The sequence below is a fragment of the Vicia villosa genome, linkage group LG3 (assembly GCF_029867415.1).
Source record: "Vicia villosa cultivar HV-30 ecotype Madison, WI linkage group LG3, Vvil1.0, whole genome shotgun sequence".
NCBI classification, from domain to species: domain Eukaryota; kingdom Viridiplantae; phylum Streptophyta; class Magnoliopsida; order Fabales; family Fabaceae; genus Vicia; species Vicia villosa.
In genome coordinates this window covers 96,030,415-96,055,656 of record NC_081182.1, presented here as the reverse complement: position 1 = coordinate 96,055,656, position 25,242 = coordinate 96,030,415, and the positions used below count along the sequence as shown (strand labels likewise).

Sequence of the window (25,242 nt, the reverse complement as noted above, 5' to 3'; positions counted from 1 at the left end):
ATATATATATATATATATATATATATATATATATATATATATATATATATATATATATATATATATATATATATATATATATATATATATATATATATAAGAGGGATCAAATTAATATATATAAACTTATTTTGAGAAAAAAATATTTCTTTTCAAAATATAATAATATTTACTATGCGATGATGAATTAATCCTTTATATATATAGCCGTTGAAAATATAATGACATTTTTGTTTCATTTACATATAATAATTCAATTTGAAAAAAAAAAAATTATATTAATTTTTTAGAATACGTTTTAACTTTTTCTAATAGAGATATAATCTAATCATGTTTATAATTTATCAAAGAAAAATTTTTCTTAATGTTTGACATCTTGAGTTTTATGTTATCTTAAAAGGAGCAGACTTTAAAGAAGGATTTGCAAATGGACCTTCCACTAAACCTTTTGCTATTTGTCTATAAGCTGCTTCTGTAAAGTGAGCTCCATCCCAATTTATTAATTTTGAAGGATCGGAGCACAATGTTGTACCAGGTGTTCCACAAAATTTTTCATTAACATGGTATGGCCCGTCACCTCCACAACAAGCTTTCAAAATCTCAATCTTATCAGAAGTAAATCCTGCAACATTTATGTACACAAAATATTGTACATGTTAAAATGAATTTGACAAGAATAAATTAATGTAAACTAAAGGGAAGAAAATATTATCTCCACAAACCATATCGTTCGGGTGCTTGATATAAACGTTTGGCATCGTTGTAGTAGTCAAAATATACTATCTTAGCTTGAGGATGTTTCTGTTTTAATGTCTCTATAGAATGTTTTAGTTGCTCATTAAAGTATTCAGTAAAAGTGTTGTAAGATATCAAACATCCAAATTCATCATAGTCTTCTTTCTTCTTAGTGTTCACCGTAGCCAATACTGCAGCACTGCAGCCTATTGGAAAGTTTCCTGGAACCACTAGCTCTACTGCTCCTTCTCCGATTAATAACTGGCATAGAGAAATAAATAAGTTATTCACATTTATAAAATAATGTTATTTACTTATTAATATCTTTGAAAAATATAATTATTCTACAAATGAAGAAATTATTTAACTTTTAATATTTGATATAACATGCCGAGGTTGTATTTGTAATGGATTCAACAATTAAGGGAACTACTTCTCGAAGTTCTGTAACGGTTTTAGAAATATGTGAAAAAACATCATTTCCACCAATCTCTCCCACTATAAACAATGATTGTTTGAAGAAGGTTTCACATTCTGTGAACTCACATAAAAGCAAAAGTTATGTTAGTCATATATAAGAAAATCCATGCATTTGACACAAAATATACATTATGCAAGGGGTTGGAGAAAAACCTTCTTTGCTATTACACAATGATGGTTTTAGTTTCTTAAACCAATCAAACTGCACATTCAATGAGTTTTCTGTCGATGGTGGTCTGACTCCACTACGAACGAAATACTTAAACTCAAGTGCAGTTGCACCAGCATATGCAAAATTAACTCCCTTTTTTATATCCTCTTGACTTTGGGTGATCTTCTTATAAGCCGGTAAAAACGGCAACCCGTATGCTTCAGCTACAATTAAAATGATTGTAAGCTAGTTTATTTTTTAGTAAAAATATATATCAACGTTAAGTATTGTTGATTTAAATCCTAAAGACTATATAAAATAAAGTATGTTAGCGTGCTTGCTAATATTATTCTTATTTACTATTTCTTGAATATAAAAAAGTTATTTAAGATACTATAAAGAATTATTATGTGCAAAAGTACCTATAAAATCTATAATGAGTCGTCCATTGGACAAACGTCCTGCGGGATGATGGAAGTACGTTGAACCATAAGGACTACTTTTGTCCATAGGTGGGTGGTCAAATGCAGAATTTCCGGTATCACTTGTTGAGTCACCAAAGTTGAATATGGCTTCATATGGTAGAGGATTAGCATTTGAAACAAAACTTCTAAAACAAACACAAGTGATTGTGATACTAAAGAGAATCACAGTCTTCATGGCGTTATAGAAAGATAGCAAAGAACTAATATTGATGTGTGTTTGGAAATGAGAATGATCAACTTTATATATGCTTACTAATTTGTCTATATTGTAGCAATCTATCAAATATTCGCTGGAACTTGCTTAACTATTTTTTTATTTTTGTAAAATTGTGATGTAAGATCTAACTAATCATATCCAACTCATACACACCAATGAACACATATTTGTTAAGCTAAATGTTGCTTGTTGCCATGATTTTTTTCTATTATTGTTACTACTACTTTTATTTTTTCCATCTTTACTCGCCAAAACAATATTTATACACTAAAATTAGATATCTTAATAATTCTATTATATTTTAAATAAAGGGTGTCTTAATTGCTTTATTTACCTTGATTTTACACGCGGTTTTTATTTATTTTAATTTTCCGGTTCTCACAATTGATTCAATCACTAAGTAACGTTTTTTTTAATCATGGAATCCATCTATTTTAAAATTTCTCACCGTTATCAACATAAACAAACTTTGAGATTTTATTAAGGAAACAAGAAAATATTTGAGATGTGTAAAAAATATTAGTAAATTTAATAGAAATGAGTTACAAAAGTACTTTCCAACAAAAAATAATATTATCTTTCAAATTTTTTGTGTATATAAATTTTTTTATCTTACGTGGTTTATTACTTATTGGCTATTGCCCTTTAACATGTTAACTTATATCAAAATTCAAATACCTCATAAAATGTCAAATTTGGACGTAATTATGCCAACTATTATTTTCTTTTATTATTATTAGTTTAACATTATATTACTATATATATTATATATATATATATTATATATATATATATATATATATATATATATATATATATATATATATATATATATATATATTATTACTATTATTATATTTATATCGTTTATTTTGAAAAATTAATTATTATTTTATTATTATATAAAATTTGGGTATTGGATTGGATAAATGTAATAATTTTGTGTGTTTAATAAAAAAATTATAAAAGTCATTTTAAAAAACGTAATAAACAACTCAATTCTTTTTATTAAGTTGTAGTATATAATTAAATTAAAATGATATGTGGAAATTAATATCCTTTATTTTAAAGAATTAATAGTTATTATTTTCTTAATATAATAAAATATAATGATTTGGTGTGAAGAATAAAAAAAGTAATAAAATTCAAATTTTTAATATATTTTTAATATGATGCTCCATTGGATTAAAGTTTTTAATTTAATGCCACATTGGATTAAAGTTTTTAATATGATGCCGCATTGGATTTAGGGTTAGGATTGTGTCCAAGGTTGTCATCATGACAACCTTAGATTTATATTAAGTAATCATGACAACTTTAGATTTATATTAAGTAGAGGTTTGTTCCATTGTTTATTAATGAAATTGTTTTTAATGGAAAAAATATCATGATTTATGCACCAAGATTGCAAACATATCTTACAATATTGAAAAGTCAACAACCACCATAACTAACAAGCTTTTAAAATATCAACATTTTGTACAATCAATTGTTTTTTATAAGGAGTTGAACTCAGACCCTTTAAATACTAGACCGATGTACATTCATGATAAATGATTCTCATAATTTTGAATTTAAAACAAAAAATATAAAATTTGTACCAATAGGGTCTTAAACCTAGGTCCCTTCAGATTAAATGACTGTCAATTTACCACAATAGAAATTGATTTGTCTAGTTGTAAATGATAGTCACTTTACTAACAATAGAAATTGATTTGTCGAGTTGTAAGTGATATTCACTTTATTAACAATAGAAATTTATTTGTCTTGTTGTAAATAATAGTCAATTTACTAACAATAAAAATTGATTTTTCTACTTGTAAAAACTTGGGTCTTGAGGGTCTGCTCCCCTCAAGATCTCAGGTTCAAAATCCGGTTAGACACAAATTGCCTATTAAAAAAACAATAGAAATTGATTTGTCTAGTTATAAAGTGAATATCATTTTATTACCTTAAGGAACTTGGGTTTGAGACCTCATAGGTAAAAATTTATGTACATATTTTGTTAATATTAGTAAAAATCATGAGAATTACTTGTTATGAATGTACACTAACTTAGTGGTAAAGACACAAAGATGTCTTTCAAAGACCCTGGGTTCGATTTCTTATAAGAAACAATTTTGGCTTTTTTGATATTATTAATTCATAATTGTTTTTAAATGAAATTAAATTTTGGAATATATAACTGTAGAAAATATAATAACATTTATTTCATTTATAGACAATACTCCCTCCGTTCCTTTTTAAATGTCATTTTAGCATAAAGCTCTTCAACCAAGATAGTGGATAATTGGAGTTATTTTTCCTATTATACCCTCATTTATTTTCTCTTTCCAAATAATTTCAAACATACACTCTATCACTTTTTCCAATAACTAATTGAGAAATTTTCAAAGGTTTCATCCTTAGTCTTCTGAATAATTACCCATAAATTCCTGGAATAATCATCAACTATGAATAGAAAATACCTTGCTCCTAAATGTGATAGACACCTTGCAGGCCCCCAAAGATCAACATGGATGTAATCAAGGGATCCATGTGTTATTTTTTTTGCCTTTGTTGAACTTCACTCTGCAAGATTTTCCAATTACATAGGGTTCACAAAACTTCAGCTTTTCGACTTTGTCTCCACCAAGCAGATTTTGTTTCCCTAATTCGACCAGATCCCTTTCACTGACATGACCCAATCTCATGTGCCAGATTTCTGTCTTCGACAACGGTTTCTTGGATGCAACATTTGTCGAACCAAGTACAACTTCAGCCTCAAGGGTATACAAGCCTTGTTTCTTCATGACTCTCAAGACTTCCTTTGACCCCTTCATAACTCTTAGGATACTTTTCTCTCCTTGGAAAACATATCCTTTCTTGTCGAATTCACCAAGAGAAAGTAAATTTCTCTTCAAATCAGGAACATACCTAACTTCAGTCAACAACCTTATTGACTCATCATGAAGCTTGAATCTCACAGATCCAACACCTGCAATCTTGCAAGCTTTGTTGTTTCCCAGCAGTACTGATCCACCATCTTGATCACATAATTCCTTGAACAAGTCTTTGTTTGGAGTCATGTGCCAAGTGCAACCTGAATCCATAATCCACTCCCTCCTAGAGTTACTGCTCGAAACCACAAGGACATCAGATGATTCGAATTCATCTTGAACAATGGTTGCATTGCCATTATCCTTACCTCCATGATCTTTCAGGCGTTCTGGGCACACCTTTCGTGTGTGACCCTCCTTCTTACAATGATAGCATAGAATACCAGATGCTTCGCCACTATAAGACTTCTGATGGCTTTTGTCTTTCTTCTTGTCGAACTTACCATCCTTTTGCAAGAATTTTCATTTAACGGCCAAACCTTCACCAACAGTCAAAGGTTTATGCTACTTTTGTTAGTTCAAGTCCTTAGAATACAAGGCTGATTGAACTTCTTCAAACGTCTGGGACTCCCTTCCATACAAGAGAGTTTCTTTGAAGTGAGCATGTGATCGAGGCAAATAGCACAATAGTAACAGCGCTTGATCTTCATCATTAATCTTCACATCAATATTTTCAAGATCAAGAATCAGCTTGTTGAACATATCCAACTGCTCAGCCAACACTTTGTCTTCAATCATCTTGAATGATTACAAAGCTTGCTTCAGGTAGAGTCGATTTACCAGCGATTTGGTCATGTACAAACTTTCAAGTTTTACCCATAACCCTGATGCCGTCGTCTCCTTTGATACCTGTCGGAGGACCTTATCACCAAGGCTCAACAAAATTGCGCTATGTGCTTTCTCGATCATAGTCGTCTTCTCTGATGCCGTTAATTCAGCATTCATGGTTGCCTCTCCCTTCAACGCTTCCAAGAAACCCTGCTGAACCAGTAGGGCTTTCATCTTGAAGCGCCACAGACCGAAATCATTCACTCTGGTGAACTTTTCAATCTCATACTTTGTTGAAGGCATCTCTCCACGCTCACCGCATCAATTTATTGTGAATTCAATGCCAAGAACAAAGTATAGAACAAGGAAAGATTAAAGAACAAGGAAGAAGAAGAACACGAGAATTGGTTATACTTGCTATTCTTTCACTTAATCTTATAAAACAAGATTACAAGTTTTCAAGAATAACAAATAACCTCTCTCGCCCTAAATCAGGATTTGCAGTGTTGCAATGATGAGAGACTAGTATGCTATTTATAATAAAACCTAACATACTAACTTATGGGCTTTACCACAAGGCCCATTACACAAGCCAACTTAATAAACAAGCTAACTTAACAAATTAGGGTTTAAACATTAAAACCTACTTTAACATGCTAACAACCCTAGCATCTTCGACACCTGCATGCTAGACACATCTTCGACTACAACATACACATTTCGACACCAGCATGTGAACAACCTTTGACTTCATGCTTAACTCTGTTGAACTGACGAACCAAGAAGCTACCCTTCGACCATTTTGATCCAATATCTCACAGTGGTTTATTACTTATTGGCTATTGCCCTTTAACATGTTAACTTATATCAAAATTCAAATACCTCATAAAATGTCAAATTTGGACGTGATTATGCCAACTACCTCTTTCCCTAAATATAAAATTAACATCATCTTTTTCTTTGTCTCTCTTTATATGACTCCTTTCAAATTTTTAGCTTTAATAACTAGTTTTTACTAACATATTTCTAAAAATATTATGTTTTTTTCATCAAACTCGTAAAAAAATATTCAATAGAAATATTATACAACTCTCTATCTAGAAGGGAAAATTTGTAAATGCAATAGCAGAAACCAATAAATTTAATTACCACTCTTAACCTACTTGATTCTCGTATTTTCTTCAAAAGAGTCTTATATTAAGGGATGAGGTAGTATTATTTATTTTCACGGGTTCTCTACATAGATGAATAATTTTATTTGAAATGTATTGAGTACTAAATGTGAATTTTTTTATAGTATTTTGTAATATGTATAATTTAGCTCCAAATGCAAAGTATATTTGATAGTATTTAGAATCATTAGCCCCTCATTCGAAGATTTGGATCTCAATATTCATGTTCTCTAAGACAATTGTCCTGTCCAATTTCCAAACATTTTGTTACTATCCAAGACGATTGAAAGGAGTTTGAAATTCTAAGAAGAGTTTTTATAAATATTAAAGAAAATGTGTAGAAGAAGATTCAAAGGAACGAACATATAATAAGTTTCAAAATTACGTAAAATACGTACACATTTATTAACTTATTTTACAAGTAATCAATATAAAAGTATTTGATTTATCATTGAAACATGATCGAACGCCTGTTTGAATATTTTTTTTACTTGCAAATTAACCAAAAACATGTGAAAAGAACTAAACCACCAAGAAAGACTCGTTAGACTAGGTCCATGGGCGCCCTAAGAGAGCTCAGCCGAGAGAAGACTTCAAGGTTAAGTTACTCCATGGTGAAGGAATGGTTTGCGTTAGTCGAAGATGGATGGTGCGCCTAGCGAATTAGGGAGGCAAGGTCCAATTGCATGGTGAGTTGACATTGCTTAACAGGGAAGAAGGTAGACGCGCTAGACGGAGATGGGAGGTGTACCTAACGAGACTACCTTTCTCAAGCTTTTAAATTGAGGTTTCAGATCTAGTTCAAAAGGTGTTTCAATGGATTCAAGGTAATACATAAAGAAAAGAGTTTTTCCTTAAATCTCAACAGGAGATAATAATGAGAGCAAGATTGAAGGTAAAACCTTTGCTTGAGGGATCGTTTGAGATGTTGCTCGACCTCTTTCTTCTAGTGGTCTAACTATAAAGCTACAATTAGTACGCGTAACTAATTCTCTTTTGATAGGGTTAGGTGTAGTCATAATTATACTCATGTATTAATTACAGTCATGATGTTTTATGTAATTCTACTTAAGCTTTAATATTGATGATTCTTCGTTCTTAATGCTTGTTTTAGATTAGCTACCTAAAACATGTTCTCATGGTAAGACTTAACATACGAGAGGTGTTGGTCGTTACTAAACTCAAGTCTCGATCTATTGTAAGCTAATGCTTAGAGATATGGTTAGGTTTAATATTTGCACATATAATGATAAGATATCTTTATTCCATGTTAAAATTTAATGGGATTGTATTTGTTAATAGGGCGAGAGATCATCTATTAGGTCATACAATTGATCTCATATCATTGGCATTAAAGATGAGCTATAATGAGAGGATTACATGGGAGTATTAGTAGTTGCATAGAAGAGCATATTAGTGACTATTAGTTATACATGAAAAAAATGTGGGTTTTTTTTGTTTCGAAAACAACTAAAAGGATCCGATGATATATTTTGTCTACCCTTTCGATGCTAAAATCTGATAATAGTATTAATTGATCTCTTCCACAAGTAGGTGATGCATTTATAAATTATAACTCACACCATTACATGTTTACAATTTACATGTTTCAAGAGATAATAATATTAACCATACATACATAACTTAACAATCATGGATTATAAATCACTCAAAAAATGATGAATTATTGATAAATATAAGGTACATTTCTAAAGTAATGCTTGATAAATAAAATGTAATACAATTAATTGAACTAGTAATTGATAATTGGATTAGGGGTATGGTAAAGCTGTAAAGCTAAGAAATAAAAGAGTGGTGGAAAATGAATGTTACTCAGACTTGGTCCAAGAATTATTATGGAGCTTAGGGTCTGTTTGGTAGAAGACAATGTCTCCAGAATCACTGACGAAGTGGTCCTGATTCATGCTGTGTAGAAAGTACTTAAAGAGATGAAATGGGACTGCCCCAGATTTCTCTGGCTCACGATAATATTTTCCTAGCACTGGCTTTGCTGCTTCTGTCTGAAATCACAGAGGAAAAAAACAAACATAAACAACTTTTATTGTACAAATCAAGACAATGTTTGTTTGTGATTCTATATTAGGTAACTATTCACACCCCCCTGTTTTGGTAGTACACCCCACGTTTTATGATTTTTTTTTTTACTTCTATTGATAAAACTAATATGGTAATATAACTATAAATTTATCACCATTTCTTTCAATCATGCAACTAAGAGCAAATAAGATGGTTTTATATAGGGTGGTAAATAGACATATTCTCTCGGTTTAGATTCTTCTCACGAAAAGTAAATATGACGTAATGAACATAGTAGAATGTGCAAGTCTAAAACAATCTCGAATTGCAAAAGAATGAAGGTGGAATGGGGGTGAGGTGGGTCCAATTGACTTTGGACCTCTAATGGCTAAAAATATGAAAAAAATTCATGTCAATATTTGTTCCCGCAAAAAACGAATCAAACATAGTAGAAATACGCACCTAAAACTTATTATGTCCTACAAAAAATAGGTAAAATGAGTATGCTTGACAACAGATTTAGTTCGTCACCCCCTAAATTTATAGTAAGAGTATGACTTTGACATATGAACCAATCGATTTCAAATCAATGGTTGAGACCAACTATAACCTTAAAAATGCAACCGTGACAAATTTGAGGTCATTTTTGTAGCTTTCAATGGAAATTAAACAAACATACAAGTGATGCTAACTCTAGTGTACGAACCCTAACATTAAAGACAAAGACCTTGTGTAGTCACATTCCACTTCTAAGGCCACTAGCAAGTTGAATTGTGGGCCTTTTTCTTTATTATTTATGACCTTTGTTCTTTTGTTATTGAGAAAGTAAAAAAGAAAGAGAGAAAGAAAGAGAAGGTACCGCTTCAACCAAATGATAATGTGGAATTTGAGGAAAAAGATGATGAATAACATGGGTGCCAATGTCATGGTGAATGTTGTTAACCCAACCATAGTCACGATCCACTGTTGTTAAACCACCCCTTAGATAGTCCCATTCCTGTAAAATTACCAAAATATTACATCAAAAAATGTTTCCTTAATGTGAAAACAGTTGCGACAAAATAATATCTAAGATATCAATATCGATACTGTTATTATTAACAATTAATTCATCCTGTAACGATCGCAATCAGATTTACAACACATAAACTAACTGAGATGGCGAAAGTCTTTATGCGACGACAATACGTCTGCGATGATAGTTAAAAACTTACATTTAGCATTTTTTTGGAACAAGTTCCTATATACTTTTCATGTACAACAAAATTGTATATAATTATATTATTTCACTTTCAAAATATCTTGGTTAATAATATGAATATATTTTTAGAAAAAAATAATTAAAAAAGAAAAAGAAATCTGAAACTAAAGTCCTATTCCTTAGCTTTTAGAGATTCTATTTCACCGCATCACAACCAAGAAAACAGGGACAAAAAATGAATAAAAACAGAAATAATATTTTTATATTACCTTGCCACGATACCAAGGTAGTTTTTGAGAGTAACCATGGTGATGCATATATGTGACAAAGTCCAACCACATGATAAAGATCTACATTTTCAGAAAAATAAGTAAATCTGTTACACTAATTTTAACCATAAAAGAAAATGTCAAACTAATAATAAATAATAATAGTAATAACAATAATAATACTTATAATTACCCAATAAGGAACTCCATAGATTTTGAGCATGAAAAAAGGACCCTTTATTAAGGATAAATAAACAAGCACACAAAACATGACACCCCAACAAAATGTTGAAGTTAACACATCTTTTCTTTCACTTGGTGTGAACAATTTGCTATATGGATTGAAATGTGAACCTTCTTTACCAGGACTTCTGTTCCACTGAAATGAAGTTCACATAAAAAAAATTGTTATAAATTATTATTTCTCATTATAATAAAACAAAACAAAACATTGTAAGAGAATCTCTCACCAAATAAAATGGGTATGCAAAGATTGGAAAAGGAAAAGTAAATCTCATTGTTTTTGTCATGTTGTCTAAACTCTTGTACATCTTCTCTGTCAACTGAAACATTAAACATAAATACATAAACATAATAACATAAACATAATAACAGAATTAATGAAAGCTTTCGCATTTTTAGACAAATTCAGACAATACCGTGAAACGGACAGAATCACCGTAATCGTAATTTTGTTACGGTGATTCTGTCAATCTCACATTAAATCGTGAAGGTAAAGGAAAGATAAAATTACATACAGGAACCCAAGATTCATCTTTTTCAACATGACCATGATTTTGATGATGAGTTCTATGACTGATTCTCCTGCAAAAATAAATCAGATTTAAAAAAATTTTAATAATTGAAAAAAAGAATCTTGAACAGAATAAAATGAACAGAAAAAAGCATCTTAAAAAGAATCAAATAAAAAAATAACAAACCATCCATGATATGGAACAAGAATTGAAGAATGCAAGATATGGCCCACAAAACTATTCAGCTTAACACTATTTGAAAAGCTTCCATGGCCACTGTTCAAATCAAACACAAACACAAAAAAAAAAACAAATCTGAGTAAAATCAACCTAAAAAAACTATTGAAATAAAAAACAATTTAAATTAATTAAAAATTAATACCAATCATGTCCAAGAACAAAAAGAGCCCAAAACATAGTCCCTTGAGAAATCCAATAAATTGGCCAAAAGATCCAATTATTGAAATGAATTGCAGCGGCTATCAATGCAGTGACAATGAACAAATCTCTAAGAAGGTAACTAAGAGAAATCCATGGATTCTTAACCCAACAATGTTTCGGAATCGCGGCGCGAACCTCCGCAATCTTGAATGGTGGAGGAGCACTTGGATCAAAACTTGTATTGTGGTGGTGTTTCTTTTCATCGTCAACAAGAACATCACCATTACCAACATGTAGCAGAGATTGTGGTGCTTGAACAACCATTGTTGTTGTTACTCCCTGCTAACAATGTTGTTTGTGGTGTGGTGGCTCAAAAAAAATGGCAATATTATAGATAGATGTAAGATGAGAGTACAAACTACAAACCTAGATGTTGATGAATTCTTTTAGTACAAATGGGGTCATGTATATATAACAAAAAAAGTAAAAATTATAAATTAATAAAATTAATAAATTAATTATTATTATTATACTATTTTAATATTATTACTATTATACTATTTTTTTTAAGTATATGTTTTAGTTAAATGATTTTTCCATTTTTACCCTTTCTTTTTTGGTGTATTATTACTTTATTGGACGAATCTGTGATAACCTCTTATAAGATATTTGATGTATAAAGATACCCTATTGCTTGAATTTCTATGGCCTAGAAAAATGGCATACGTAGAGTGAAACAGGCAAACGAAGAAGAATTTATACTAAATTTAGAAAATGTATTATTTATGGAAATATGTAAGGCAAATGGAAAATGTGTGTGGGATGCTTAAAATGTTAAGAATTTATCATTAGTCATTTGTTTAAGGCGTGAGTATCTTAAATTTATCAAATTATAAGTGAACTAAACCTTGATATGGTGGACAAGTCTAAACAAAAATTGTTTTACACTTAGTTTTTAAAGAAAACTTGTTTTAGGATGATACGTGTTTAGATGTATGGAAGTAATTACATTTTTCATGAAAAGTATAAACATAATTATGAAAATAATTAAAAAGAAAAAATTGAGACCGAATAAATTTAGAGAATATGTCATTACACTTCTTGATTCTTTTATGTGTCTGACGAAATTCTAAATATGTCTTCTGCTTCCGTAGATGCACATTCAGAAGCACATTTTTTTGCCAAAAGTTGAATTTTTCCATAGGTACATCTACGGAAGTATTTTAAACTAGTGAACGTTGGGGAAAATGGCAAATTAATTCAGTTCAGGGAATATTCCGTAGGTACATCTGCGAAATGACTTAGCGACAGAATGTTCCGTAGATGCACCTACAGAAGTATCTGGTATATTTTGAATCAGCATGATCACCCCCCCCCCCCCCCCCCATTGTTACATTTCTTCTTCAACATTCACCTATACACAACCTAAAAACCCTGCATCATCAATATCATTTTTCACTCCAAAACTCTAATTTTTTAGTGCAACAAATCAAAAGGAGCAAGAGAAGACTGAATTCCAGGTAAATAATCATCTTTGTCCATTGCATTGCTCACATTATGCATCAATTTTCTGTCAAAAAAGTAACGTTGCTTCCGTAGCTACATCTACGGAACGTGTTGAAGATGAACATGTTCCGGATATGCATCTACGGAACGTGTCTGTGCTATTTTTTCCAGCAGTCTTGTGATTTTGTGTTATTTGTGTTATTGTTTACAGATAGGTATGGTGCACCCCGATAATATCTCAAGACAATTAGTTCCTTTAGTCGATGTTTCACCGAAGGTTGAAGGGGTAGTCGTTAAGGCGATCGATGTCGGGGTGACTTTAATAACAAGCAAGAATTTGATGATCGTGATAGCATACTCACATGGATTTGTAGGAATGCAACTAACCTTGGTTTTGGTGCGGTAATAGGAAGATCGGATAATGGTACGACAAGAAGAAACGCGTTCGTAACAATGTTATGTGAAAGAAGCAGTAAATACCATCCTCCTCTAAGAATGTTTAAAAGAGACGAGACGGGTACTAGAAAATGCGAGTGTCCATTTAAAATTCGTGGTTACCTGTTGGCTTGCAAGAAGTGGAAATTTAGTGTTATTTGTGGCTTGCATAACCATGACTTGTGCACAAAATTACAAGGTCATCCTAGTGTATGTAGGCTCAATCCGGAAGAGAATACATGTATTAGTGACATGTCCTTGAATCTTGTCCAACCGAAAAAATATACTTGTCACATTGAAACGGAAGGAACCCGACAACGTATCAAATATAAGGCAAGTGTATAACATCCGGTACCGCAATAATAAGGTGGTTATGGGAGATCGAAGTGAGATGCAACAGCTGTTGAAATTGTTGGACGGTAACAAACACGTGTTGCGGTACAAAACTTACGAAGATGGGGTTACGGTCCAAGATATTTTTTGGACTCATCCGGATTCGATAAAGTTGTTCAGCACGTTCCCGACAGTGCTCCTTCTCGATTCTACCTACAAGACCAACAAGTATAGACTTCCGTTATTTGTTGATAGAATGCACGAATTCGAAAGATTAAACAACATCGAGAAGGAAGCGAATAAGGAAAAGTCAAAATTGGACTCACCAATAGGTTTAGTCGGCGATAGTTTTTTTGATGTGTTTTGTAGTTTCAAAGTGTAATGTATGCACTCTTTAACATTGCAATATAATCATTTTTTGTCAATTATAAATTCTAATGGAAGGTTTAATTTGGTGTTCATGTCTTTTTAAATTCTGGACTGCATTATAATTCTGTTCTAATAAATAAACTAACAGGAAAATTTCTGTAGATGTATCTACAGAAGGATCAAAATTTGCAAATTATGAGTATTTTCCGTAGATATACCTACGGAACCAAAATATTTGGGTTCCTACCGTGGATATACCTACAGAACATTCTGTGACAGAAAATGGGTTGTTCACATTCACTTAGGTTTTCTATAAATTTGGAGTTTCTAATGTTGTATTTCACACAAACACAAAAATGTCTCAATATGAGTACAACGTTCGTTGGTATGTCGCAAATGTCTCCTACTCCGACAGCAGAACACCCGGGCGGACGTTCAAAATCAACGAGTACACCTCGCTAGACATTATCATTGACGAAATTCACTACCGCCTACCTTACGGTGACAAAAGGAAGGTTGCGAAACTCGAGTATCGTTCACCTTCATTTGAAAAAGGAGGGAACTTCGTTTATAGCAACATTAATCTTAAGAACCAAGAGGATGTTTTGGCGATGTGGCGAACGTATTACGGTTTCGAAGAGAAAGTCTCCCTCGAGTTCGTAGCGACGATGCAAAGAAAGGTCGAGCAAATCTTAGAGATGTGCAAGCGTCCACCGAGCTATTGAAATTTAATATTTAATTGGTTGTTGAAATTAACGATGTAATGCCGATTTTAATCTATGAATGTTGTTTTTATCATTGCAATGTTGATTTTCTAGTTTTTTGTTTCTGGTGTTTTCCGTAGATATACATACGGGAGTGTTTTGTATATGCATCTACGGAACGTTTTCACGCAAATGTAAATCAATGTGAATCTGGAGATACATCTACGGAAGTAAAGGGGCATTGTTCGAAGCACACATGGCGCCTAAGAGACCCAAGGGGTGTAGTAAGAGTTTTCTTAAATTTATCTCATTTTATTTATAAGGGACAATGACAATGTTGTATGAAATTATTTGGTGGTATGCAACTAGGGTCGTTCATAATACACTTCGTTCATGAGAAAAATTGAACCGAACCAAATTAGATTATTGTAAAAATTTACTCGAACTGAATCAAACCGTTTCAATTTACAAAGAATCGAATTGAACCAAAAGTATTGGTTTGGTATACCACTTTGAAATTTTGAACCGTGCCAAACTGTTAGAAGACAATTTATCTCAAACTGAACCGTTTATCAATGAACTGAATCGTTAAACTATTTTTCAATTTTAATTTAAAAAAATTAACTTGTATTAAGCATTTTTCATTTTCAGTTTTGGTTCGGTTCAGTTTCAGTTATGGTTTGGTTCTAGAACTGTTTGTGCATAATGGTTTTGTTCACTAACCAAACATAATAGTTCGGTTATTTTAACTTCAGTTCGACGGTTCGATTTAATTCTTAGTTTTTTGAACAGCCCTATCTGCAACGACTCTAATATTAGCGAATATATTGTAAAATGGTCCAATCAAAGAGTTTTATAAATCACGGGGTTCACTCAAAACCTAATACGTTTGAACAACATATACAATTTTACACACAAAATTATTTTTGACAAGTGAATAAAATAAATGAATTTTTACGAACAAACTTTTGAAACAGACTTTATACAAATGAGAAAGAAAGAAACACTCATAGCATCAAGTGATTAAATGTATATATTTTCTATTGAAAGTAGACATACATGCATTAAACAAAAAATTGTTTACATTCTCTGAAAGATTTTAAAGTGTAAACACAAACAATTGATCATTTTATTGATTGTAGGTTTCTCAAAAGGTTAAGTTTGTATCTATATTCTTTGAGAAGAAAATACACTAAATTGTAGTCATTTCTTTGTGTTGATAAATCTAAAGTATAGTCAAAAGAACTTAGAGATACATAAGTGAATTTGTAAATAGTTGGATTATAATGAATATTTATCAAGTATGAAGGGACTGATCGCTACTATGGATTATGGAGTGAATCAAGATAAAATTTGTGCTTTTTGTGTCTTCCTTATCTCTTTACCTTCAGGATTTTGTTTCAATGTACTTTTATCTTTTAAAATAATGAATTTTTTAAAACTTTAACATCATTTACCCCCACTTCTTTTGTTTTTTACATCTTCAATTGACATCAGAGTTTCAGTCTCTTATTTAAATATTTAACAACGATGAAGAGAGTGGTAATATTTCATACTCACTCAAACCTTATATGTTTGATGGAGAAATATTTGAATATTTAAAGGGAAAACTTTTCTCCTTCTTTATATTGCAAGAAGTAGATATGTGGGATATGGTAGAAGAGGTTTACAAAAACACCTATAAATGTTATCGGTCTATTGATAAATAGAAAGAAAATTATTAAGGTTTGTGATTCATGCTCATAACAACGGAAAAGGGAAGAGAAGAGAGTGCAACAGAATCTCTCATATTTGTATTGATGATAGTAGAATAGTATATATACAAGAGGATAGTAGTTACACTAAGAGACTAACATCAATAACTAACATTATACTCAAGTGTAACTACCTAACAAACTAACTAATCATCTATTTATCGTCTATTAGGCCCCCACAAGTTGGAATTTGGTAAATGTTCAACAAATTCAACTTGGATTTCAGAGATTGAAAAGGCTTAGGGAGGATATATTTGGTAAAGAAATCAGCAAGCTGATTGTGAGAAGCAACGGGGAGCAACTTCATAACACCATCAAGGTATTTTTCTCGAACTATATGATAATCAATGTCAAGGTGCTTAGTTCGTTCGTGAAACACTGGATTTACTGCGATATGGAGGGAACTTTGGCTGTCACAGAACAAGACGGGGATCTGTGTTCAAGTGATGGACATATCTCTAAGAAGATAGAGTATCCATTGAAGCTCACATGTGGCTGCAGCTAGAGCTCGATATTTTGCCTCGGATGATGAACGGGAAACTGTTGTTTGTTTCTTGTTGTGCCATGAAATGAGAGAGTTGCCTAGATAGAAGTAAGATCCAAAAACTGATCTCCTTGTATCAAAGCAGCCGACCCAGTCTGCATCAGAAAAACCGGTGACATGGAGAGATGAGTTGCAAGGGTAGAATAAGCCTTGGCCTGGACAATGTTTCAAATATCTAAGGACACGGCAAGCAGCATTGTAGTGTTGCATGGATGGTTTGGAGAGAAACTGACTAAGTAGTTAGGTGATGAAGGTAATGTATGGTCGTGTAGTATTGAGATATATTATTCTACCAACAAGTCTTCTGTAAGAAGGAATATCAGTAAACTCGGGACTATTATCATGGCAAAACTTGGTTGAAGGATCAGATGGTGTGGTAGTAGGTTTAGAACCTAGAAACCCTGAATCACTGAGGAGATCAAGGCAATATTTGCGTTGACATATGAATATACCTTGTTTGGAGTGAGCCACTTCTAATCCCAAAAAATATTTAAGGATCCCAAGATCCTTTATCTTGAAATGTTGATGCAGCATGTCTTTGATGGATTGAAATTCATGTAAGGAATCACCAGCTAAGATAACGTCATCAACATACACAAGTAGAATCGTGAATGTAGATGATGTTTTCTTGACAAACAATGAGTGATCAGATGTGGCTTATATCTATTGGTCGATTGTAGATTTCCACCCAGTAAGAAGGGATGTCAGTTTTTCAAACCATTGTCTGCTTGCTTGTTTCAATCCATACAAGGATTTGATGAGTTTGCAGACTTGGTTAGGTTTAGATGTCTGAACACCTGGTGGTATAACCATGTGTAACACGGTGAACTGACTTTTTAATAATCGGAATGTCGCGGTAAGCAAGAGTCGCCACCGACTTTTATTTTATCCAAACCAATTCAGAAAGGCAAAAAGAAACAGAAAAAAAACCTTTTAAGAAAACTGAGTTCGGGGGGTAATTTATGCAAAGGGAAGGTGTAAGGCACCCTTTGCATCCATGGTTTTCCATGGGCTCTTAATTGCTTTGCTTGCTCGTTTGTTTAGAAAATGTAGATGAAAGAGATAGGGACTTTAGCTTGTGAATAAGCGTTGCCCTTTTGAAAAATTATGAGAAAGAATATAATAAAAAGGTTTGAGCATTGCAAGGCAATTAGGGGCAATTACCTTAATAGGTTGATGAGATGTTCGGTAATAAAGATGGTTCGAGTGCCGATAAATTTTAGTGAAGAGTGCATTAGTAGTAAAGATGGAATAAACTTTAGAACTCTTGGAGCCGTATTTGTGATGGCAGAGTAACGATAAGTATAACGGAGGAATTTTAGAGGATTTCTGACACCTATTGAATATGAGGAAGACTTTGTTGAGATGTCGAGTGGGATGATATTTGGGCACGAAAGATGTCATAGAATTTGGAGTAAAACCACACGTTATGAATGTTGTGCTATTGTGTTGCGTAAGAAGTCTTAAAATGTCAGTGCTAATGATGGATGAGTTGGATTTAATTGGACAATTTAGAGACTTGAGTTGGTATGTAAAGGCACTCCTAATAGTGTTAGGTTGAGTATGCTAAAAGATGATTAGTGGTATTCTTGACGAGATTAGAGAAGGTCAGAAAGCTGATGCTGAGTTGATCGACAGGTTGACTTTGAATTACCAAGGTAGAGGCGGTGGATTCAGAATCAACGAGAATAGTATAATGAGGTTGAGTGGTTGAATTTGTGTTCCTGATGTTTTGAGCTTCGGAAGAATATTCTAGAAGAAGGACACCGTATTGAATTATTGAATTATGACGATGTTAATGAGTTTGGGTGCAAACTCGGAAATGGACACTATTATGTAGTAACGACGGTTTATGCTTAAATATGATTTTTAACTATCTATTGACAAATTGAGGACTTGATCACCCTTAATCTCTTGTTGGTAGTAGACGGAAATCATATAAATGAGATGAATTTGTTTTGTTACCTTAATGGTGTAAGATGTGATGAATACTAAGCCGTAAAGAATAACCACTCACTATGTTGTGTGGACTTATGAAGAGGTGAATATGGAAGAGTGCGACATGATGGGCAAAAGACTTAAGACGGGTAATCAGAGTCGCGCAGCGAAAGTGTGATGTGGAGTATGTTATGAGTACTACTCGCGGGAAGTAAGGAATTAATATGTCGGAAGCCTACATAGAGAATATGTATTGATCTATATGTTGGATTTGGAATTCAGTGGATGTAAGGATGTCGTGTCGGAGAATTATAACTCTTTTGAATAATTGCCGAGATGATGAATATGTTATTAAGGTTGTACGTAGTTAACGAGTATGTATTCAACGAAGTTAAGATGACGAGTTGATACTATATGATTCTATAATAATTTTGTTTTGTTGTTAAGGTGGTATTGTGGATTCCATATATAATGAGTAATTACACTCTATGAAGGAAGGAGTTGATTTGATTCTTAGTAGAGGGCGTGACTTAGTTGAGTTTTTTTGTAAGCGATGGTATACTGAGGCTGATGAGTGTGTACTTGTTCTGATGGTTAGGATGTTTAAATAGAGGAAGTAAATCAGGAATTGGTATAGATGATTGTGATGAGTAGTCAGAGTAGTGCGGAAAAAGCGGAATGTAACGTGTTGGATAATTACTGGTGTGATTTAAGAGGAGTCAGATAATTGGAATTCAATGGTATAGGAATATGAGTATTGGGTTTCTTGAAGGGAGCGGTTGGTGAAAAGTGTAAGTATTACCTTATCGCTCAGATGGAAAAGCGTGTCTAAGGTTGGTATGTCGGTAGAAGGGATCCATTACTGTAGTGTTGATCAAGTGTGATCATACTATACATTGTGTAATTGCATTACTCGGTTGTTGAGCGTATTGTATAGGTTGTACTTCAATGTACTATTGTTGTTAACCTTTTGGAGGTATAACGAGTAGTACACCTTTGGGCAGTCAAATGTGACGTAAGAGCTGAGATTGAATGCGTGAGACGTGCTTTCTGTTGGTTATATCAGATGAATTTGAGGATTGAAGACCAAAAGTTGAAGTAATTGCGCGGTAAAGGGATAGCATTGGTCAGAATGGCTTAGGGAGGACCAATCATGTAGTAATGTTAATTGGGAGATGGAGAGTCGGGTGAAGGACTCTTATGCAAGCTGGTTGCTTGAAGTATGTTTTCGAGGACGAAAACTCTTTTAGTGGGGGAGAGTTGTAACACCCCATATTTTCTAAATTTAATTTAATTGGAAATTAAATTATTATTTGGAATTATTCAGTATTTGGTGGAATTATTTGGAAGGAAATATGAGATAGGCTATTAGGCCAAGCGTGGTGTTAGTAAAGAGGGGGTGCTATGTTAGTAAAGCCCTTTACTAACTAAAATCTATTTTTCATAAAAATAAGGAATTGAGGAAAAAAGGAAAATAGATGTGGAAGAGGAACAGAAGAGGAAGAGGGCTAATCAAGATCCTTGGCTAAGGTAAGGGGGGACTCTTCCGGTTAATTCCTATTATGTGATTATGGGTAATGAGATGGATTAACGTATGATTCGATTCGATTTGGTATATTGGGATTTGATATTGTTAGGTATGTTATGATTTGGGATAATTGATGAATTCGTATAGATTGTTGGTTATTGATGTGTTGTTTTGATGTATAATGATGTGTGATGAGAAATTCGATGATTATATGCTTGTATGCGATGTATGGAATCGTTTTTGGGTGAAAAGGATGTGAAATCGCAGAGTCTGAATGCAGACCCGTAATTCTGCAAAATCGCCAGGTCGCGCCGCGAACCACTGTTTGCGCCGCGAACCGTTGGGCAGAAAACCAGGAAGTTGTGATACGCTCAGGTCGCGCCGCGTCCATGTGTTGGCGCCGCGAAGGCGTAAGTTTTTCTCGTTTCGCGCCGCGAACCCGGTTGGCGCCGCGTGCTGTAGCGATAATTGTTTTCTTTGAAAAATGTAAAAATGTGTAACTTTCAAACCGTAAGTCCGTTTTAGATGTCGTTTTGGACGTTGTTCCTTAAATTGAATGTTCTACATATAAAATAAATATAACAACAATAACTTGATTTTCTTTTGAAAAGTATCGTTTTCTCCAAATGTGGTTTATTCTTGTTTTGTATGGTTGATGAGGTGCAATGGTTTGTTGTTTGCATAATTGAATAGGTGCAATGATGGGTGTTGTTATAATGTGATTGCTTCTGCTTGTTATGCAAAATGGATGTTGTTCATGGTAAATATGGTTATCATGTGTTTTGATGAATGATGATGTAAATGCTCTGTTGTTGTTGGGTTGATTTGTTGTACTTGGTACACGATTGTGAGGGGTGTTATTGTTGTTGCACTGTGTGGTGAATGTTTTATCTGTTATGATGTCGTGGTTGTAAATGGTAATTGATATACATATATTGTTGATGTAAAATATGTATTTATTTATGGTTGAGAAATAGCATAACTGTGTGTGGCTATTGATTATCGTGGTAGTTGATGATTATGACATTTGGTTGTTTAATGTTGATGGTGAGCATGTTATGGTTGATACATGCATATCATAATCATGTTGTGGGCTGTATCCCTTATGGTGGTGGGACAGCGGTAGCTAATTCCCATTGTGTGGAATTGGTGAGAGAAGTAGCCGAATCTTTATGGTGGTGGATCGGTGAGATGGGTTATCCCATGTTTGGTACCACATGCATATAGTTGCATTTGCATTAGGTTGTTGTGTATAATTATAACATGAATGGAAGATTGTCCAATGTTATAATATTTGATGACGGTGTAATTGTTATGGTGTTGTCTTTTGGTAATGTATTCTATTATTGTGTGAATTGATGAATAATAGATGTGAATCTGAATATATGACAAATTGGGTGAATGATATATTATGATGTTTTGTTGCTTATGAATGCATAACATTGATTAATTGAGAATGAGACTCACCCTTACTTTGATGATTTCAGATTGGCGAGTAGCGGCTTTTGGCTCTGGTGAGGATAGCTCATAGGCCAGTTTGTTTAAGTATGGTGTCGGCGTCATGCTCTGATATTGTAACACTGGGGGAACGTTAGTTTAGAGTTTATGATGATACTCTATTTTGTTTTTATTGGAGTAATTTTGTGAGATATTGCATAGGTGATGTTATGCTTATCTGTTGATTAATGTTCCGCTGTATAGAAACATGATTTTGTTAAATGGATGATTTTCCCCTAAGTGAAGCATGACAATTGACTTATGAAAATTTGTTATAATTGGAATTGTGGCACCCTTGTTTTCATGTTTTACTCTGAGTTATTTTATTAATTTCCGCGGGGTTTAGAAGGGTGTTACAATAGTGGTATCAGAGCAGGTCGGTCCGTTCGGCCAATTGTTGAGTCAATTGAGTTGCACGACGGTTGAATACTGTCGGCGTTTTTATTCCTTGGTATGCGACATGTGAGTGAATCACTGTCGGTACTTGGTTGTTTGTTGCAGGTGTGGGATTGAAACAAGTGGGGGAGAAGCTTCGCTTCTCGGTTATGTTTCAGTTGAAGAAGATTGATTCAGTAGGCTGTTGTTGGCAACAGTGCGAGCGTTGTTGGAGTTTGTTGTTTCGCGAGTTGAAGGTGACTTAGAATTAAGACTTCACTGGGAATTGAGTTGGAACATCTTGAAGGAAGATGATTAGAGGTAATTGACATTTATTGTAAGAGAAGGAAAATTGGAAAGTTGCAATGTGTCAGCTCTGCTGGTGTGCTGCGAAGTTGTCAGTTGAGTAGCCTTGCGTCTCGGAAGAGGTTCAGTTACGAGTTTGCAAGGAGGATTGTTGTCGTGATGTTGCAGGAAGCGGACTTCGGCGGAGGAATGTGTCGCTTAAGTTATAAGGATGTTTGGAAGTGAAGAGATATGATAAGGGGCTGTTTGGAATGTGATAGAGTTGAAGAGAATGAGTTTTGGAGAGAGATTTTCGTAAGCAAAACGCAGGAAAATTGCTGAATAGCTGCGGAACTTCGAAAATTCATAACTGGAGTTCTGGACATCCGAATTGAGTTCCGTTTGAAGCGTCGGAAAGCTAACGAGATGAACTTTGTTATAAAAATGGTTGCAGCAGCTGTAACATAATTAATTGTGACAGGATGACGTTGGAAGGAGGCGAAGTTGCGGTTACTCTTGTTCTTATAACTAGACTTGTTTATTGGTACTGCACGGGATGTCAGTGTCAGTGTTGAATGGATCGAAGGAATAATTAGAAGGTTTGTTGAGGAGTAATTTTAAGAATTGAATTTACCAATTGAGGAGTTTTGGATATATCGTATAGAGTATCGCTGCATGATGTCAGTGTTGCATTTTTCGGGCAACGATTGGAAAATTCATATCTTGAGTTCCGAGTGTCGGATTAACGTGCCGTTTGAACCTATGAAGAGGAGAGATTATGTTCTACATTATGGGAAAGTTATAAGTACAGTAGATTGATCCTATGAGGAGATATTCTGAAGACGGTTAAGGAAGCGTGAAACTTGTTGAATAAGAATGCCTACTACCGCGAATTGTTTGAACAGAAAATCGAGTGGAACATGTTGTTGATGAATAGGTTGATGAGATGTTCGGTAATAAAGATGGTTCGAGTGCCGATAAATTTTAGTGAAGAGTGCATTAGTAGTAAAGATGGAATAAACTTTAGAACTCTTGGAGCCGTATTTGTGATGGCAGAGTAACGATAAGTATAACGGAGGAATTTTAGAGGATTTCTGACACCTATTGAATATGAGGAAGACTTTGTTGAGATGTCGAGTGGGATGATATTTGGGCACGAAAGATGTCATAGAATTTGGAGTAAAACCACACGTTATGAATGTTGTGCTATTGTGTTGCGTAAGAAGTCTTAAAATGTCAGTGCTAATGATGGATGAGTTGGATTTAATTGGACAATTTAGAGACTTGAGTTGGTATGTGAAGGCACTCCTAATAGTGTTAGGTTGAGTATGCTAAAAGATGATTAGTGGTATTCTTGACGAGATTAGAGAAGGTCAGAAAGCTGATGCTGAGTTGATCGACAGGTTGACTTTGAATTACCAAGGTAGAGGCGGTGGATTCAGAATCAACGAGAATAGTATAATGAGGTTGAGTGGTTGAATTTGTGTTCCTGATGTTTTGAGCTTCGGAAGAATATTCTAGAAGAAGGACACCGTATTGAATTATTGAATTATGACGATGTTAATGAGTTTGGGTGCAAACTCGGAAATGGACACTATTATGTAGTAACGACGGTTTATGCTTAAATATGATTTTTAACTATCTATTGACAAATTGAGGACTTGATCACCCTTAATCTCTTGTTGGTAGTAGACGGAAATCATATAAATGAGATGAATTTGTTTTGTTACCTTAATGGTGTAAGATGTGATGAATACTAAGCCGTAAAGAATAACCACTCACTATGTTGTGTGGACTTATGAAGAGGTGAATATGGAAGAGTGCGACATGATGGGCAAAAGACTTAAGACGGGTAATCAGAGTCGCGCAGCGAAAGTGTGATGTGGAGTATGTTATGAGTACTACTCGCGGGAAGTAAGGAATTAATATGTCGGAAGCCTACATAGAGAATATGTATTGATCTATATGTTGGATTTGGAATTCAGTGGATGTAAGGATGTCGTGTCGGAGAATTATAACTCTTTTGAATAATTGCCGAGATGATGAATATGTTATTAAGGTTGTACGTAGTTAACGAGTATGTATTCAACGAAGTTAAGATGACGAGTTGATACTATATGATTCTATAATAATTTTGTTTTGTTGTTAAGGTGGTATTGTGGATTCCATATATAATGAGTAATTACACTCTATGAAGGAAGGAGTTGATTTGATTCTTAGTAGAGGGCGTGACTTAGTTGAGTTTTTTTGTAAGCGATGGTATACTGAGGCTGATGAGTGTGTACTTGTTCTGATGGTTAGGATGTTTAAATAGAGGAAGTAAATCAGGAATTGGTATAGATGATTGTGATGAGTAGTCAGAGTAGTGCGGAAAAAGCGGAATGTAACGTGTTGGATAATTACTGGTGTGATTTAAGAGGAGTCAGATAATTGGAATTCAATGG

General features: G+C 33.5%; 2 protein-coding genes across 2 annotated transcripts; both read right to left on the bottom strand.

Annotated features, from left to right (window-relative positions):
* Positions 1–383: 383 nt before the first annotated feature.
* Positions 384–2,026, bottom strand: LOC131658606 (GDSL esterase/lipase At5g45910-like). The gene is made up of 5 exons (XM_058927883.1): positions 1,789–2,026; positions 1,369–1,590; positions 1,127–1,269; positions 723–996; positions 384–622 (listed from the first exon to the last, which is right to left on the bottom strand). Exons 1-5 carry the CDS (start codon positions 2,024–2,026, stop codon positions 384–386), a joined length of 1,116 nt encoding a protein of 371 aa, XP_058783866.1.
* Positions 2,027–8,545: 6,519 nt separating this feature from the next.
* LOC131662199 (omega-3 fatty acid desaturase, endoplasmic reticulum-like) lies at positions 8,546–11,977 on the bottom strand. The gene is made up of 8 exons (XM_058931916.1): positions 11,532–11,977; positions 11,336–11,425; positions 11,153–11,219; positions 10,865–10,957; positions 10,588–10,773; positions 10,395–10,475; positions 9,784–9,921; positions 8,546–8,908 (listed from the first exon to the last, which is right to left on the bottom strand). The coding sequence occupies exons 1-8, from the start codon at positions 11,852–11,854 to the stop codon at positions 8,717–8,719; spliced, it is 1,170 nt and encodes a 389-aa protein (XP_058787899.1). The 5' UTR covers positions 11,855–11,977; the 3' UTR covers positions 8,546–8,716.
* Positions 11,978–25,242: the final 13,265 nt, after the last annotated feature.

Excerpts from the sequence above, each read along its gene's own strand:
- LOC131658606 (XM_058927883.1), bottom strand. The coding sequence starts at position 2,026 with ATGAAGACTGTGATTCTCTTTAGTATCACAATCACTTGTGTTTGTTTT. Across the intron at positions 1,270-1,368 it reads ATTGTGTAATAGCAAAGAAG|AATGTGAAACCTTCTTCAAA; the intron begins GTTTTTCTCCAA and ends GTGAGTTCACAG. Across the intron at positions 997-1,126 it reads CCATTACAAATACAACCTCG|TTATTAATCGGAGAAGGAGC; the intron begins GCATGTTATATC and ends TCTCTATGCCAG.
- LOC131662199 (XM_058931916.1), bottom strand. The coding sequence starts at position 11,854 with ATGGTTGTTCAAGCACCACAATCTCTGCTACATGTTGGTAATGGTGAT. Across the intron at positions 10,958-11,152 it reads AAGATGAATCTTGGGTTCCT|TTGACAGAGAAGATGTACAA; the intron begins GTATGTAATTTT and ends TTAATGTTTCAG. Across the intron at positions 9,922-10,394 it reads TACCTTGGTATCGTGGCAAG|GAATGGGACTATCTAAGGGG; the intron begins GTAATATAAAAA and ends GTAATTTTACAG.